This window comes from Notolabrus celidotus, chromosome 6 (assembly GCF_009762535.1).
Source record: "Notolabrus celidotus isolate fNotCel1 chromosome 6, fNotCel1.pri, whole genome shotgun sequence".
Classification (NCBI taxonomy): Eukaryota; Metazoa; Chordata; class Actinopteri; order Labriformes; family Labridae; genus Notolabrus; species Notolabrus celidotus.
In genome coordinates, this window is record NC_048277.1 from 28,578,352 (window position 1) to 28,596,335 (window position 17,984).

A 17,984-nucleotide genomic window follows, 5' to 3' on the forward strand; every position below is an offset into this window, starting at 1 on the left:
GGTCCCCTGAGTTGTAGTCAGAACTAAACTAACTAATAAAAAAGCACAGATTGACAATGAACTGCTTAAATCAGAATCCTTCTAATACCGACTTTAACATCATGAGAACAAGTGAGGTTTTCATATTTGAAATCATAAAGCTGAACAACACATTTAGTCAACACAAAGCATGATGGGTATCCAGGTGTGATAGGCTGTAGCTACACTATTTTGTAGATCTCTAGACTTCACTGCCTAACCAAACCCACCCCCCCAATCAGTTCCCCTTCAGAGGCTCCGCCCCCCAAAAAACATTGGTACATCCGTGTTGACAGGAAATAACCATAAAGCTCCTGTGAGGAACTCTCAGTTTGCAATGATTCCGGCGACCCCTGTGGATATATCCTCCCGTCTCGATAATTGTAATTCCTAGTACTCATGTCTTAGTCAGAAATCAATCGTCTTTTCTTTTAACAGGAACTAAAACATGTGCCCACATCACCCCCATTTTAGCTCATCTACACTGACTGTTGATTTTAGGGTTGATTTTAAGATTATTTTACTAACTTTTAAAGCACTACATGGACTTGCCCCTCTATATCTCTGAGCTTTTATCCCCGACAAACCTGGAGATCCTCTGGCAGTGCTCTGCTAGCTGTTCCAAGGACCCGACTGAAAACCAAAGGGGACAGGCCTTTTTCAGTCAGGTCTCCTACACTCTGGAACAGCCTGCCAAAGGAGATCAGACTTGCAGAATCAGTCCCCTGTTTTATGTTGTTAGTCAAGATACATTTTTACAGAATAGCTTTTATTCTGTGATTTTATTTAATTTTAACTCTGTTTTTAAGGGTCTGTTTTATAAGCTTGCATGTCTCTCAGTTTTGATTTCATTTTATTTTTTATCGCTCCATTCTGCTTCGCACTTCTTCTTGTTTTTATTGCGCACTGTGAAGCACTTTGTTACCTGTATTGAAAAGTGCTATATAAATAAAGTATTATTATTATTTAAAAGGAGTAACTTGTATTTTGTTATTCATTGTCCTGTTTGTGTTAAAATAATGTCTCATGAAAAATGTCACACTGCTTCCTTTCACCACTCAAAGTAATCAGTGTGACAAACAAAACAAACCTGTTTATGCAGCTCATTGTGACTCACTTTGTCTGACACACTTCCTGCAGCCGTTATGAGAGGCACATAAAAGGACTAATTAGAAATAATCAGTCATGTTGCTAATGATGTTCTTTGATTTAGTAGGTTTCATAGACACTTCAGTGATAATTTAATAACCTGTTTGTTAATCAGCCAAAAACTCCCCACAGTAGCTTTAAATATGAAGTAATGACTAGAAATAAGGCAGGACTCAGAGTACCTGTTGCTCGAGGCTTAGCTAGCCTCATCAAGGAGGATACATGTTAATTGTTAAAACAGTGTAGCTCTGTTCCTGGTGAAAACATGGAACATGGAAAAGGAAGAAAAGCTGACAGAGGCAGAGGTTGGAGGGCAGAGGAAAGGCTCTACCTGTTGCTAATTGGGCAGATTTGTGTTGTGTGGCTTCCTCTGAGCCAATTTTTGTTGCTATTTCAGAGAGCCACAGCTGTGTGCAAACATTGGATTTTTGTTTCAGCACACAGACAGAATGAATTGCCAGCAGACCATTAAAAGATGGTCAATAAATCTGAAAGAGAGTGCCTTGAATTAGAATCACACCCAACTGCATGTGTCCTTTTATTACCATGGACTTTTCCCCTAAAACATACTGCAAACCATGCCTCTTCGTTTACTGAGTGTTTTCTTCCTTTGGTCTTTTGAAGTTCAGCTTTGTCAAGAGGGTTTGTTGTTAGTAAAAATAATTAATGTCATACAACTTTAAAATTAATGAGCAAATCCACTAATTGCAGCAATTTATTTGAAATGAATCGATTTTTCAGCCCAGGCTCTTAGACACTTATTGATTATGTATAACTTCTTACTTCAGTCTCTTTCAGTCCCCAAATAGTTTGGAGACAGTATACTGCATCCTTTAAATCATTATCAGTCTGACATTGTTTGCAAGAGTTATGAGACAGATGAAATCAAGCTGAGCAAACACTCCCCCCATCTTCTTCTCAGTTTACAGTTGTTCCAGCTGAGTTCTTCTTCACTTGTCCGTCCTCTTTACTTCCCTTTGTGCTTCCTGAACAGGGCATACAGGATCTTCAAGGTGGCAGCGATGTCCTGAGAGACAATATCTGTCACATAATCCAAAGAAGACATGTTGTAAGTATTTAAAGTGCACTGTCAGTATCTAACAAATCCACTGAGGCAGTGAGAACACAAGGATGCTTTTAGCAACATTAGCTAATAACTATTCTCACAATCTATGGGACAGATCATAGATCAGAGGGACCAAAATAAGCAAAACATTAGATGGCAATTTAATCAATATGTCCTTGGTGAGACAACAAAATTGCTCTCAGTTGTGAGATGCACTAACTGAATGAACGTGACATAAAGATTGACTTCAGCACCGGCTAACCAGATTAATGCACGCAGCGCGCTCCCGTTTTAGACCCTGAGTGCCAGGATCCCTCATTCCATCACAGCAATTATGCCAGTAATTAAAAAGACACTAAAAATGAATTGAATTAGCCACTTGCTCCTGGCTTAGATTAATTGCTCTGGTCCTTACATTAACAGTTATCGTGTTGGGGATTTACTTCACAATTACCGGCTGTACAGCTGGAAGGCAAGATGGTGGGGGAGTTTTAGTGCTAGTGAAGCTCACAGAGAATACAGAGCATCTTGTCAATAATGGATCTGCAGGGAGGAGAAGTAGATCTGTTTACTATTGATTGATTCACACACTTGAACGAGTTGGTAACTCACTGAGTCAGTCACTCTATCACATTCTCTGTTTTTATTTATTTATTTACTCAGCAAGGACACCCAAACATCACACCCACGTACGATTGTTCAACATCTTGTTCCAAAACAACACGCTTTTATATTCTGCTAAAACACTCTTATACAACACGTTGGCTATTCCTCTAAACCGGCTGCAGAGACTGGCTCCTTTTCACCTATATGAGCACCAGGAAGTCTGGGAGGAGAATTTGAGCGTAGGTTGGGCTCACAATCGGCCCTGCAGTTTGTCTTAAAGGTGTTTGATCAGGTTGACGTCAGAGCTCAGTGAGGGGTGATCAGGTTGTTTGACCTGGTGGGTGGCACACATTTAAAAAAAAATGTCCAAGTAATATTTTTTGGGGCCTTTACACCTTTATTTGTAGAGGACAGGACTTTGGATAGAGGATGAAACTGGGGGGTGACATGCGGTAAAGGAGCGGCAGGCTGGAATCGATCCCAGCCCACATGACTTAAACCTCCTGTTATGTTGAGGGTCAAATTGAACCTTTTTAAAGTCTATTTTAGGCAATATATGCCTTCCAAACCAGCTAAATGCAGCATAAAAATCTGGGCAGCATGTGAAAGAAGAGGAGTCGTGTTCATTTATCATGTCATGTTTGTCATATTAGTCATGTAAAACTATTGTATTTATATTTAGGTCTTCCCAATGTACATAAAAAAAAGTGTTAACATGAATTTTCATGAAAAACGAGTGAGTTATCCTCATTGAACCATGGTATGTGAGAATTAAAGAACACCAATGGACCAAATCTTGATTTAAATGGTTAGTAATGGAGTTAAATATTTGATTTAAAACAATGTGGATTGGGATTTTTTGGGGTTCTGACACTTTTGGATGATTGAATATGTCCCGGGTCAAACTGACCCAGGAACATTATTGCTGTTCCAGAGAAACCAACATAAGAGGAGGGTTAACCATTGGGCCAAGCCGCACCTGATTTTGTTCTTATTGGGGTTTTGTTGTTGTTGTTTAGTTTTAGGGCGTTGCATTAATTTCTCAATAACCGAGTGCTCAGGTTGGACTAGGCAGCCAACACAGGCACAGCAGGCTTTCAAGCTTCCTTGGCCAGTATACCTCATACCTATACAAACTTTAAAAATCTGCAAACTCAGATGTATTATTGATAAATACTTTTAAGATGATTCCACAAATCAGGAACTATTTGATATCTCTAACCAGCTGCCGCAGGTTGAAACTCACAATTTCAGCAGAGATACAGTCAGAGTATTCCTGGGATCTGTCAGATAAGTGGGCGGGATATAGAAGCAGTGCTCATGAATACAGATAAGATATCTTCCTCTAGTCACACACACACGCACACACACACAGCAGATAAAGCCATGCCGCTGAGGTTGAATCCCCGTGTTTATCAGCCAGCACCAGAGCGACATCGTCCCCTTGAGACTGTCTCCCTCGCTGCTCTGTAAATGAATGATGATGACCTCAGACTGAGCCAATCATCCGCAGTGTTACTCACAGAGACACAGAGAGTCACGCTTATTCATATTCGGCACACAATTCCAGATTTCTCTCCAAACACTGTCAAATCCACACTCTACCTGAAATTAACTCAAACTGCTGAGGCTGATCCCCTACACTTTGCCTGACATACTAACAGATTTTGGCATTTCCCTGTCACACAGATAAATGCTCCTGATTAGAGGATATCAGATAAACTAGTCTGACATCTCTGACTGTGAGCTGAAGTGGGTTCTATTCTTGATTTTACTCACAGGCACTCTGTTTTATTTTTTCTTCTTTCATCCTCGGTGCCTGGCATTTTAATTTGAGTGACTGGACTCTGTTATTAACAGGGAGCAAGTGAGTAATTTTGTTCACAGTGTGTATTTTCTCACCCTGTGGGTCAACACTGGACATCTGCAGGCCGCTGTCATTCAGGAGGTCTAAGGCCAGGGTTACATTGTGAAGCTGCAGGTCAAAAACATTCGAACATCAAGCACAAAACGAACACCATAACAACATTTCATCTAAGATTCTGTTTGAAGGTGCTATGAAAATATTTTCTTTTTTACTGATTCATCAACAGGTAACTATGATTAAGTCAGATAAGTTGTATCTTAGCTTAAAAGTATCTTTTAAGTTTTTTCTCTTGTTAAGTTTTTCTCATATTAGACATTCTCCACTTTGCAAGCTGAAGCTTGTTTTGAAAAATAAAAAAGGAATACTCAGAGGTGATGAAAGTAATTTTTTAACCCTTTTAAGTTTATTTATTTTCTATCTATTTACACATTTTCTTTCACTTGCCAAGAGCTAATGTAGATCAATAGACTGTTTAAAAGAAGTGGACAGAGCCTTCGAGATATAAAAGTGCAGCTTCAGCTTCAAAGCGCCTTTAAAGAAGAAACTTGGTTTTATTGTACACAACTCAACTGAAGTCATAGAATGATTTTCATATCTTACATTATGGGTCTCATTTAGTGTAAAACAGACCATAAAGCAGGTTATATTTCAGTCAGGACAACCTTCTGAATGATAAGATACTAGAGTAGAGGCTTTATAAGCAGATGCTCACTTTTGGTTCTAAAATAAACTGGATGGTGACAACTCAAGGCTCTAAAACAGTTTGTCACAAACCACCGGATGAGTCAGGGCTACTTTCACTTCTTATTTAAAAACAATGATTAGATAAGAACACTGATAGCGCTAACATCACCAAAAGTTCAAAGTGGATCTTGAAGGAGTCTATTAGCTTATGAAAACAGAAATAAGCAGCTCAAGTAGGACAACTATAATTTTTAAATCACTGTCTAGATTAAACAAACAAGATGCAATGTTTTTATTTATAACCCCGAGATCGGTGTAGAGGTTATATTGTTGAACTTTGGACAGAGCCAGACTGTTACTGATGCTCGTCTGTATGCTAGGCTAAGCATAAAAAACAAGTAGAAAAAAAGTATACCAAATTGTTGCAATTTTCTTCACTTAAAAGAAGAAAAAAAAGAGGTCAATGTAGCAAATGTGCTGTTTGGTCTTAGCATCTCTTTTTAACAATTGGAAATAATCTGTATTAGGTACATCAAGCACCTTTTAAATCTATCATTTTGTTTAATTTGTAAATAAATACAAGTTATCCAAATCTTATCATCTGTTTTGCATATTTTTTTGAGGTGAGATTATTATTTTGGGCTTTTTTGTTGTTGTTTTTTGTGCCTTTATTCGATAGGACAGCTGAAGGGAGAAAGGAAATGTGGGGAGAGAGCGGGGTAAGACATGCAGGAATGCGGGAATCGAACCAGTGACTCCTGCGACGAGGACTGTAGTCTCTGTATGTGGTTCCCTTAGACCGCTAGGCCACCATTGCCCCAGGTGAGATGATTATTAACGGTCAAATCAAACATGTCTTGGCTGGAAGTTGGTAAGGAACTGTGTTTAACCCTAGCTCGGGCATGATGATCTATCATAAAGACATTTTAAAAACACTATGCTCACATCACAACAATAGAAGACATGATCTAACATGATGTACTGCTAAATAGATAATGTGTCTACCCCTAGATTTTTAGTTTTAAAGTGATATTACAGTCTTAAATGAACGTTCACAGTGTCTTTGGACCTTAGTAATTCATAAGCTCATCACATCTGTAAGAAGAGAGTCAGAAGTTTTTCATAGACTCATCCTACTGCTTCAAGAAGAGTGAGATCAAAGATATCATTATTAGTGAGCCATGGCATAGCAGTAATTATGCATCTACTTTTTAATGGGAAAAGTAAAATATTCATTTTATCAGCTCAAATATTGTAACAGGCACAGTTTCGGATCTGGTTTCTTGTATTGTACTTGTACTGGGCTCTTGTAGGATATTAAATTAGCTCAAATTATAAATTAAAAAAACATGATATGATATTAAATTATAATAACGAGTTCTGGGCATATCTGTGCTTGCATAAAATATAAGTAATTAATATAATTCATACAAAATGGGATTGGATTCTTTGAAATTTTGATAAATAAACCCATTGCAAAGGTCACCAACGTTGTCAGCAGAGTAATTGTGGTAATAACTTCAATACTGTTGTAGTTTCTTTCCAGTTATTCCTGAAGCACTGTCCTCACTAATATGTCAGGAGTTCACACTGAATCAGTACTGTACCATCTCAGAGGGATTGACAGGGGTCAAGTTGAAGTCATAGATTGGGATGAAGAAGCCTTCTAGCTGTCCGATCAGCAGCAGCAGAATCACACCGTCAGCAAACTAGACAGAAAATACACTAGACATTGGATCCAGTCCAAGGAAGGCGATATGATATCAGGAGAAGTAATCAAATCTTGTATTGAGTGTTTTCTTCTCTCACCTGCTTCTCCATATCAGCCACCTGCAGACCCATGTTCGACATATTCTGGTTGACAAAGTGTAAGATGGCCTGAAAATGAAAAAAAAAAAACATGGTGAAGCAGATTTTAAAAGAGATTTAAAGTTTGGGTCGATAGCCATGTTCTATATTTAATATTGTTATATTCAATGCATTGTGAGCTCATGAACTGCAAACATGTTTGTTTATTAGTGTTTTTTAAAACTCTACCCATGTTTGTGTGTCACTAGTACAGATGTTCTGAAGCGACTCATTTCTGAGTCTAAAAGGTGAGAACTCAGAAAACAATCAAAACTGAGCACAATTTATCTCACACAGCTAATCACGGGATTACAGAGTCTATGGGTAAACAATGTCAAATTGGCCTGCAAAGAGCCCCACTAGCCTTTGATCCTCCTTGCAGGTTAACATCCACATGCCTGTGCTGGTTACACATTGTTCAAGTCAAGAAATTATATACTAATATACTATGAGATGCTGTCTACCATCTGTACTTGTTTACATCAAGGTAGAAGGACATTAACAGCTAGATCCATGGCTAGTGTCATATGGCTGCTTACAGCTCTGGCACAACATATGGCCAGCATTTTGGGCCTACAATAATAGAAGTATTAATAACATGTTCGACCAACGTGTAACTTTCATGCCAACTAAAGACGATGACAATGTTTAATCGCTTTGTTGACTAAATGCGTACATCCCTAGGCACAAAAAAACTAGGAAGTTGCAGCAAGTCAGCACAGCATGTAATATGCAGCACTGTATGATATTTCTTTGTATAATATATATAATGTTATTTTATAAATACATAGTGTCTATCTATATTTATAGTGTTATGGATCTAGTGTGTAAAGTTAAATGTTAAGTGTTTTTGGTTGGAAGCAAAGAGATCCCAATCTGATCCACAGGTTGCCTCTCTAATCAGTCGTTGGTGTCCATCAGGCTATATAAGGAGGCTGGGTCTCTTTGTTCAGTTGTTTTTTCTCACAAGATGGTCAACACCTTCAGCCGGCTGTCTTGATGAATGAATGAATGACAGTTTGAGTTTGGATGCATGAGTTTGTCCTATTTAACAATAATTTTATTTTACCTCTGATAAATGACTCACATTTTGTTTTTGGCCAGTCTTTTGTTAATCTATCCTTTGATGGAAGAAGTGGATGTCTGTGGACCTTTTCCTTTGATTTTCTTATTAAGTGCAGTTTCTTGATAGTTTCCCACACCGCAACCCCGATCCTTCAGGATTTGTTTTAGGGGAAACGTAACAATAGTTAGATAGTGAATCTAACAATTACTATAGGTAGGTTCTTCCAGGCTGATTTACAAAGGGGCAACAGTATTTAAAAAAGTTTGAGAACCACTGTATCAGGTTATCAAACATGTTTCAAGAGCCCACATCAGATAAGTCATCATGGTTACATGGAGATACATGGAGATTTCAAGTCAAACAAAGTACTTCTATTTATTTCCCCTTCTACCCCCAGTTGCACTCTCACTTCCAGTGGATAAACAGGACTTTACCCCCTGAACTATCTCAGTACTTCTTCTCCTCTCCTCTTTTTACCTTCTTCACTGTGTTGACCTTGTGAGGCTCGAGCTTCAGCAGTTCTTCAATGGGGTCTTCTCCTTGGGGACCAGACAATCACAAAAGAGCATTAAAATCATTGTAGGCTAAGAAGCAGCTTGAGTGTGTCACATAGGCTCAAGATACCGATCTGTACTCACTCTTGGTATTCCCCAGGGAGTCTGAGCCAGCATTACTGAGAAAAAAATATGAAATAAATGTAATTATATTTTTTGTAATATCCCCACAATCACACAGGACAGGAATTTGCTCACCTTGATTCTGTTAGGACCTCTGCCTGAACTTCTGTTTTGATTCCATTTTTGCTAACCTGCATGTAAACAAAAGCAAACAAACTTTTATCAGCTGTACCACAATATGTAACTTTGCAGTGGATAAGTCCTTACATTATGAGGTGAGACTCACTTCTATAACCACAGCTTCAACTTTCACATTCGTTGGTAAATCCAGGTCAGGCTGGAAACATCTCACCATGGCAACCAGCAGATGAATAGTGGCCAGAAGATCTTTGTTGTGGATGACTGACAGGCAAACACAGGAGAACAAAATACACACTCTGAAAAAAAATAACTAGCATTGTTATGACAGAGCCTGGCACCACCCTGAAGGAGGGCAAACAAAGGCCAAAAGGACCTGAATCCTAGAAACAAATAAACATCAAAAACTTGTATGTTGACCTGATTTTAATGTATTAACATATCAAATCCCTGTTTTTGATACTATTTATTGTCAGCATTTTTCCCCACATAAACCATCTAATTTGTGAGTACTTACTTGATTGTAGTTTTCAATGTTAGCTCTCTAGAATTCCAAGATTACACAAATCTTCTGCTGTGTTTGGCAAATCATATAAACTCATGAAATCTGACAAATGCTACTGTTTAATCCCTGCTTGATTAGTTAGAATCTAGGGATACAAAAAATCAGGAAGGTATGAGGTAAAAGATGTTTCAACCAACTCCTAGCTTTAAATACTTTCACTCTTCTTACTTTATTGTTGTATGTTGTTAGCTAACAATAGCTATTGTGTAACTGTCAAGTAAAGTTATGAAAAACTGCTTTAACTTGAATATCCTTTTCCAAGAAATTCACCAGTTCCTAGCAAACACTAGCTAGCTAACAGTAATACGCTTAATTCATACACCATTCAAATTGTATCATAGCCAAGAAATGATGGAACCTGAACATTACATCATATCACCCCGGTTCTCAAAACATTTTACTTGCTTCCCGTTCAATACAGAATCCACTTCAAAATCGTATTATTAGTCCATAAAGCTCTCAATGATTCAGCTCCTCAGTACATCTCTGACTTGCTCACAGTGTATAACTCGATCAGGATCCTTAGGTCAGCAGGTGGAAGTCTTTTAAATGTACCCTGAGTCAAATCAAAGTCCGGTGAAGGGCCTTTAGTTACTGTGGTCCATCTTTTTGGAACAAACTACCTGCTGATCTCAGGTCCATCACAACTGTCTCCACTTTTAAAAAAAGACTGAAAACATATTTATTTTTTCAAGCTTATGAATGATGTAATGACTGTTGTGACTGGATGCATGTGCAGCAACAATTGTTGTTTGTTTGATTGCTGTGTCTGATGTATGCTGGGTGTATCTATTGTTTTTCTGTTTTTATTTATTCTATTTGGAAAAATGTTTCTATGTTTTTAATTCTCCATGTAAAGCACATTTAACTTAACTTCAGATTTGTACTACCCCATGTCTTCTCAGAACCTGAATCAGTGAAAAAGCGTTTTGCAAAACTTCAACACATTGAGCAGTCATTGTTACTTGACCTTGATTTCGATCTGAACTTTCCCCTCTGAGTAAGATGACACAGGAAGGTTACATCTTGTGCGCCATGTAACTCTTGAAGGAAAAAAAAATCAACTGAGTGATTTGAAACCCTAGACAGTCAAGTTCTCATTTAGATGACAGTTTACCAAAACCAAAGTGTTTGTGATATTTTTCTTCACTGCCAAAATCCCCAAACAGTTGGTGTAGGGCACCATGGCACACTTGTGCTAGCACCAAATCCTGTGTAATCTGAACTGGCATCAGGCACAGAACATTTGTTCACTTGTTGCTTTGTGGTTGAAACCCATTCAACTCAACTGCATGACTCACGTTTGACGTTCCACTTGATCTCGCTGCTGTCCTGTAGGCCCAGTCTCTTGTTCAACTCCTCCAGGGTCACCTCCAGTTTATGAAGCTGAGCTGTGCTGGTCAGGGCTATCTCGTCCACAGATAAACTTACACCCGCCAATCTTACTGTCAAATTTAAGGAAATATTGTTTTTAAGGTTAGAGTTTTACAGGTAAAGAGTATGTTTTGAATATGAGAAATGGTATCTTTCTGTAGAGCTCCATGAGGCATTATAAGTGTGTGTGTGCAGGAAGGGGTGCAATATTGCAATGCTATGTTCAAGGTTTTACTAATCACACACCAGTCCTGATTTCCAGGACTCGTGACTCAACTTGGACTTAAGCACAAATAGCTTGGATCAAGACTCTGTCTCGGATTTGAGCATTGACTGAATTTGGACTCAAAAGAACTGCGAGGATGCCTAAAGAGGTGCCAAGAATCAGGAGTTTTGATTTCATCTATTTTAGGGCAAATGCAAGAAAGACTAGTGCTACATGTTTGATATTTAAAAGGACCATTGAAGAGAAGACGGGTACTGTAACTTTAACATCTGAAAAATAAGTGAGATGCTACATTTACTTAGACTGTTGGTAACGTTACGGTTAGCGAGCTTACGCTTAATTTGTGCAACTAAAGGAATCAACCACGATGTTTGGTTCAATGTAATTCTGATAAATAGTGGGGCGTTGCAGGTATTTTGATTTTTTTAAGTTATATCTTTTTGGGCTTTTTCTCCTTTATTTGATAGGACAGCTGAAGAGAGACAGGAAATGTGGGGAGAAGAGAGCCGGAAATGGTCGCAGCCGGGAATGGAACCAGCGTCCCTGCGACAAGGACTATAGCCTCAATACGTGGGACGCTTAGACCGCTAGGCCACCAGCGCCCCGCAGGTATTTTTGAGTTTATTACCTCCAGTGATCCCAGCACAGCAGAATCCATGAGTGCCTCTCATTAGTCAGAGAGCCACGGTGTGCATTTACACACAACACACAGAGCTGTAACTTCATTGATGATTTAAATCTCTAGACACGCCAACGGGTTCAATCAGAATCTGATGCTAATAGATGAAATGTGTTTCAAAAGGTCCCACACAATCAATCTAAGTTCATACTGTGAATAGTTTGGACTGAAAAAATGTTCTTCTTATATTAAATATAAATACTGATAATGAGGACTCAGACTCAGACTCAGGACACTGGCACGTATCGTTTGTGTTTGTAGAAGCACATGAAGCATCATTTGTCAGTGTTCATCTTCAGGTTTAGCTAATGATTGAGTGGGAGTCAGGCAATGAAAAATTAAACATCAGAGGTGACAGTGCAATCATACAAATATACTCACACAGCAGGTGATGAAGCACCAGTCCATCATACAGATCCTCCTCCAGACTCTGAACCACTATGTGCTCTGGTTTCAAAGTGCTATTGATCCAATAAACCAGTGCCTACCGAGACACAATTGATCACACAGACAGAAACATCAAACCCTTTCATCTGCTCGTCTACATTTTGTGTGTGCCAAATGAAAAACAGTTTGAAACTTTGTTTTTTTAATTATCTTTATCAATTTTGAGAGATAAGATGCGCCCTAAGCTGACGGAAATGATGACAAATACAAAGTACATCCCAAAATAAGCAATATTTAATTTGTTTTCACCTACGCTATGTTTACTGAGTGATTCATTCATTCATTGCCCCTCGCACAAAAAACTTCCTCTGCCAATCAAAGTGTGTTTAAGAGGCACATCCAGCCAACTCTGCCGACTCCTCATAGTGACTCTCTGATATCTACCGTCACTTCTGTTAATTATGTTCATTAAAATTTCACTGATCCCTCCACCTCTCTCCCTGTGCCAGATATTATTCATGCTCTCCTACACACATACATGCAAGCTCTTTAATGTATTTCCTGTGTAGCATTTAACTCAAACCCATTAAGGACACATCCAGAGTTCTGAATCTGTGGCACTCCAGGAAGATATTTGTGATGTAAGAGTATACATGTCAAAGAGGAAACAAATTCACACTAACGTTTAATAAAGAATGAATCCCTTACCTCTTTTAGCTTTTCAAGTTTAGGGTCATTCAAAGACGATGGCTGAATCATCTTTTGCTTCCCTCCTGTGTCAATATATAAACATAAACATTGATCAGGCAGTCTTTTTTACATAACTTAAAACACTTTAAATATTACATTTATTGAAAGGCTAGAATTTCCCCCAAGGCATTTTATTTCAATGACTTATGAGAATCAATTTGAAGAGTGTGAACAGCGATTAGTGGTCAGGAAGCTAGAAAGGCACCTCATAATGCAGTCAGTTTACCATATACTTTTTAATAAGCTTACATTATTAGGATGTGATAGAGGCATGTTAAAGCTGCTCTATTTAATTCCTCTATATTAAATAAGGATAAAGTGTCTATGTGACCGTAAAGTAACATCTAGCTCTGCAGCACAGTAGGTTTTAGCGTCTTTCAGCCTGCTGTCTTGTGTTTCATATATTTTTTTTCTAGTCCATTTAGTGGCTTTTATGCTCAATGCTTTTTAGGACAGGACAGTGGATAGGGTCAGAAACTGGGAAGAGAGTGTAGGGAATGAAATGTTGCAAAAGGTTGAGGATCAGAGTCTTAACCATAGACTGTATAAAATATGGATGTAGTATCTGTGACGTCACCCATCTGTTTCTGAAGCACTGTTTTGAGGCCAATCATCGGCGGCAGCCATATTGCTGATGTCAAGCAATTGTGACGTAAAGAGGCGGGCTTTGAGCCTCCTAGCCAACAGCTACAGTGTTCCTGCCTGTCAATCAAGTCAGCTGTGCCTCCAATTGGAAGACTCGTAATCTAAATATCCTAGAAATTGGAGCGTTAGAAAAGAATTTACCACCGTACAGTCCGTGCCGATCAAGACATGAGCTATCCAGACTACACTTCTCTTTTGTACCAGGCTGTAAACATGTTTATTTCTGCTGTAAAGATCGGCTTTTTTTAATTGGTGTGTATGTGGTTTGCGGTATTTCCGGAGCCAGCCTCAAGCGGATCTTCGATGAACTGCAGTTTTTAACACTTCAGCATTGGACTCATATTTTTAGGTTACCGCTTGGTCTTCATCGGGCCACCCACTTTAAGGACTTATGTACAAGGGGAGCTCGATTTAACTGCTAAGCTAGACCAGGGCCCTGAACTTAAATACTTTTGCTTATTCTTGACTTGACAATAATTGAATTTTTTTTATAGCTAGTTTTAGAAAAAATGCAAATGAGTGGCAGAAAGGCTCAATGATTTCCTCACAGGTGAACACAGTAGAGCATTTAGCTGCTCAAGAGTGAGATGTTTGACCCCAGGGATGGGTAGAGAGCAAACCATTGGCTGTTTTTGAAACTGCCTGCTGCATACTACCTACGTATGTAGTATGCAGTACGTACCGCACACTACATACTGCATTTGAAGGTAGTATGCAGTAGGCCTATGACTGCTCTGTCGGAGTTTCCCTGCTCATGCTGGGCCAGGCGTCGCTGGATTCGGAAAGCAGAAGTAAACAATGGCCAAGCTGATAGCGAAACTGCTTCTTTAGCATCCACTTATAATTTAAAAAGTTAAGAAGTGGTTTGTATGGAACTTAATAATTTTCACAGCACCTAAACACTGAGTGCTCCCCGTAATATACAAAAAAAAAAGAAGCGGTTCGTTATCGCTGTGCATTGTGGGAAACATTACACAAGGAGACTGGTCTGCTGCATGCTGACACATTTTCCCAGAACTGTACGATACCCAGAGAGTTTTGGCATACTGCAGATTTTGCTCTTGTTCACATACTACATACTACATACTGAATTTTGGCTAATCAGTACGTATTGCTAGTATAGGAGGCGGTTTCAAAAACAGCCATAGTCTAGGATAGGTGTCAGTATGGGACTTACATTCTTCTTCTCAGGTGGCTGACATGACTATAAATGAATGATAGTGATTTCACACTGAGCAAATGATAATAGAAGTAGATCAGATGTCTGCTCAGGCGCACAATAATTAGTTCTCTATACAGTTAAGATTATTTATGCATAAAAAGCTAACTATATTCCAAATAATATATTATTTACAGTTAAACAAATGCTAGACTACTAGAATATTCTTCTAAAGTTCAAGTCCAGAGGCTTGTTTTAATCTTCAGAAAATCTCCATCAACCATATTCAAGTTTAAATGTCTAGAATAATATGTTTCTATTTATGCCAGTAAGACAAGAATTATCACAGCCACCAGGAGCTTTTATATAGCTTAGTTTAGTGGTACTGCTATTGTAGACAGACTTCAACATTTTTGAATATATACAAATCCTCATTGACTAATTGCAGTTATTCAATAAGAGGGTATTAAGAAATGATTGCAGGATAATTAAAGCCTTTGCTGAATTTAGACATACCATGAAAAGTCTCAATGTCCACTGGCTCCTCTTCTTTGTGATACTCAAACACATCAGCCTCCATTGGTCCTCCTCAACGTGAGATATTCCCCACCTGCTAACAAAACCTGCAAAGGATCAGCTGTGCACTACCAGCTGAGAGGACGTGCTTCACATACAAACCCCAGGAGAAAGAAGAAACACTTTCTGCATCAACATCTCGGGCAGAAAGTCTCTTTCTCTCAACAGGAGCTCTTTGACCTCACTGTTTGACTCACGAGCCAGTGGAGTAAAATGATGATTGCACTCTCCGGAGGCTTATACTGCTGGGTGGAAATCTTCCAATTCTTGCTTTTCAGGCACAAAGAATAACTTGTGCTCGATACATTTCACCCCAGAGTTTGATTTGTAAAGGGGTTTTGAAGACTATAGGTGTTCAAAAGTTTCAAAGCACACAAAAGAGCTCAGAATCTAACTGAGCTGGTCGAAAAGTTGTCAGTGAAGAAGGAGGATGTTTAGTTTTCTGACTTCCTTCTTTCTTTTCAGATGCAAACTCACACACAACAGATCAAGAACTGTAGATCCCCACAGATCTGCCAGGGGCTGCACCTCTGCCTCTGAACATTTTCAATCATAAGGTTTGAGACAAAGCACGGCAAGCACACAAAGTAACACAGTCTGACAAAATAGACGTGACCTGGAGCGTGTCGAGCTGTTGCTTCCTGGATCTGGAGGAGAGAGACGAGCCGTGCTTTGCAGCTTCTCTTTTCCTGTGTGCTTTATGTGTGTGCGGCTTCCTTCTCCTGAGGTTGACAGTAACTTTCAAACAAGGTCATAAACAAAAAGTACTTTCTGGAAGAAGCTTACCTTTAGTACTCTGAGAGAGCCTCGACAGAATGGGGGTGGCTTAGCTTGAATTGAGTTCCTGAACTGATGTCAAGTCCGCATACTGTCACAACAGCGATAAAAGAGGTGGAGGGGCTGCACTTAATCTCAATACAGCCTCTTGTAAATTCATCCAACACAAAAGAAGGTCTGACAGCACTCAATTTCAAAGTGAAGCTTGGGAAGAAAATAACATGTAAGCGTGTTGAAAGAAAAACACATATGAGAGGATGTGACAGAGAAGAAGAAGAAGAAAGTGGCACTTCCTCTTTTTGATGCTGGCTCTGCACACTCACTTCTGTTAAGGGCGTTTATAGAGATAGACATAGATAGATAAATACTTTGCCATTGAATGCCAAATGCAAATTTACCATGGCAGCAATCCACTCTAAAGCAGCATAAAAATATGAACATGCATCCTTACACGTGTGTAGCTTCATACTCATAACGTGTGATGTAACTAAAGTAATCTTTGTCTGAACTGCCATGAGGTTTCAAGGTGAAGATACGTAAAGATAAAAGGAGTCAGGGGGAAAAGATGTTCCTCAGACTGTTGGTCCGTGTGAGGATTGTCCCCCCCAGCCCACTTGAGAGGAGGTATGGTAAACAGGTGGTGTCAGAGGGGTGTGGAATCATCTCTGATGTTGGAGGCTTACTTATGGATAGGGCTCAAGTGGAGGTCTTGGAGGTTGGGGAGTTGTGGAAATGATGTAAACAAATGTTTAACAGATGCCCAGTATTAGATTATCATCCACAAGGTGCTGACTAAAACCAAGTGGCAACCTCCAGTCCAAAAATATGAGTCCTATGCGGAAGTTCTAAAAACTGCAGTTCATCAAGGAGCCGCTTGAGGCTGGCTCCGGAAGTACCGGGTACCACATACACACAAATTCAAAAAAGACGATCTTCACAGCAGAAATAAACATGTTTACAGCCTGGTACAAAAGAGGAGTGTAGTCTGGATAGATCATTTCTCGATCAGCACACACTGTACGGGGGGGTGAATTTTTTTCTAACGCGGCAATTACATAGATATTGAAACTACAAGTCTTCCAATGAGAGGCACAGCTGACTTGATTGACAGGCAGGAACACTGTAGCTGTTGGCTAGGAGGCTCAAAGCCCGCCTCTTTACGTCACAATTGCTTGACAGCAGCAATATGGCTGCCGCCGATGATTGGCCTCAAAACAGTGCTTCAGAAACAGATAGGTGACGTCACGGATACTACGTCCATATTTTATACAGTCTATCGCTGAAACTTATTACTTTGGAAATGATGGTGCCAAGAGAGGACATCATTGTACCAGATATCACAAGGTACCTGTTAATGATTGCTTAGCAGACATGTTTAGATGTGACACTGTTAAGTTCACGTCTTTTAATTTTAAAGGACAGGACGTAGAGGCCGGCCTAGTGGGAGGGAAATAAAAGCAGAAGCCCTGAGTTGGTTTGTCAGTCTCCTCCTGGAGCACACCCAGCGTGTGTCTGTATTTGCATACTAGTACTCCGTCTACTCTTTTTGCATCAGATTCTGCCAGTCTGAAGTCTAGTTTCCAAGAAACACTTCAAAGAGGATTTTTGACTCAAGTGTCTGCAAGAGGCTCTGACCTCCACTGGCCCACTGAGTCAGAACTTTTTGCAACAACAGAGTGAGGAGCCAATGATCCACTGAGCCATCATTGAAAGCTGAATCAGGTTTTCACCGTCTGCTGGGGTGCTACTGGAGTACAAGACTGTGCAGCAAATAGACCAAGATTCGG

General features: G+C 39.4%; 1 protein-coding gene across 4 annotated transcripts; it reads right to left on the minus strand.

Annotated features, from left to right (window-relative positions):
• Window positions 1–1,852: 1,852 nt before the first annotated feature.
• Window positions 1,853–16,471, minus strand: parvg (parvin, gamma). Of its 4 annotated transcripts, none has more exons than XM_034684716.1 (13): window positions 16,207–16,471; window positions 15,361–15,454; window positions 12,999–13,063; window positions 12,285–12,387; window positions 10,926–11,069; window positions 9,208–9,323; window positions 9,057–9,112; window positions 8,943–8,977; window positions 8,782–8,843; window positions 7,200–7,268; window positions 6,998–7,099; window positions 4,742–4,814; window positions 1,853–2,208 (listed from the first exon to the last, which is right to left on the minus strand). In XM_034684716.1, exons 2-13 carry the CDS (start codon window positions 15,422–15,424, stop codon window positions 2,135–2,137), a joined length of 963 nt encoding a protein of 320 aa, XP_034540607.1. In that variant the 5' UTR covers window positions 15,425–15,454; window positions 16,207–16,471; the 3' UTR covers window positions 1,853–2,134. The 4 variants fall into 4 exon arrangements, with proteins under 4 accessions (XP_034540607.1, XP_034540606.1, XP_034540604.1 ...); XM_034684715.1 differs by having other exon boundaries at window positions 15,361–15,457; XM_034684713.1 differs by having other exon boundaries at window positions 15,361–15,467.
• Window positions 16,472–17,984: the final 1,513 nt, after the last annotated feature.

Bases quoted from the DNA above. Each gene is read 5' to 3' on its own strand.
- parvg (XM_034684716.1), bottom strand. From the start codon at position 15,424: ATGGAGGCTGATGTGTTTGAGTATCACAAAGAAGAGGAGCCAGTGGAC. The intron at 9,324-10,925 runs GTGAGTCATGCA...TTTGCCTGTCAG, and splicing joins GATCAAGTGGAACGTCAAAC to TCATCCACAACAAAGATCTT. The intron at 7,100-7,199 runs GTGAGAGAAGAA...TTTTCTGTCTAG, and splicing joins TGGCTGATATGGAGAAGCAG to TTTGCTGACGGTGTGATTCT.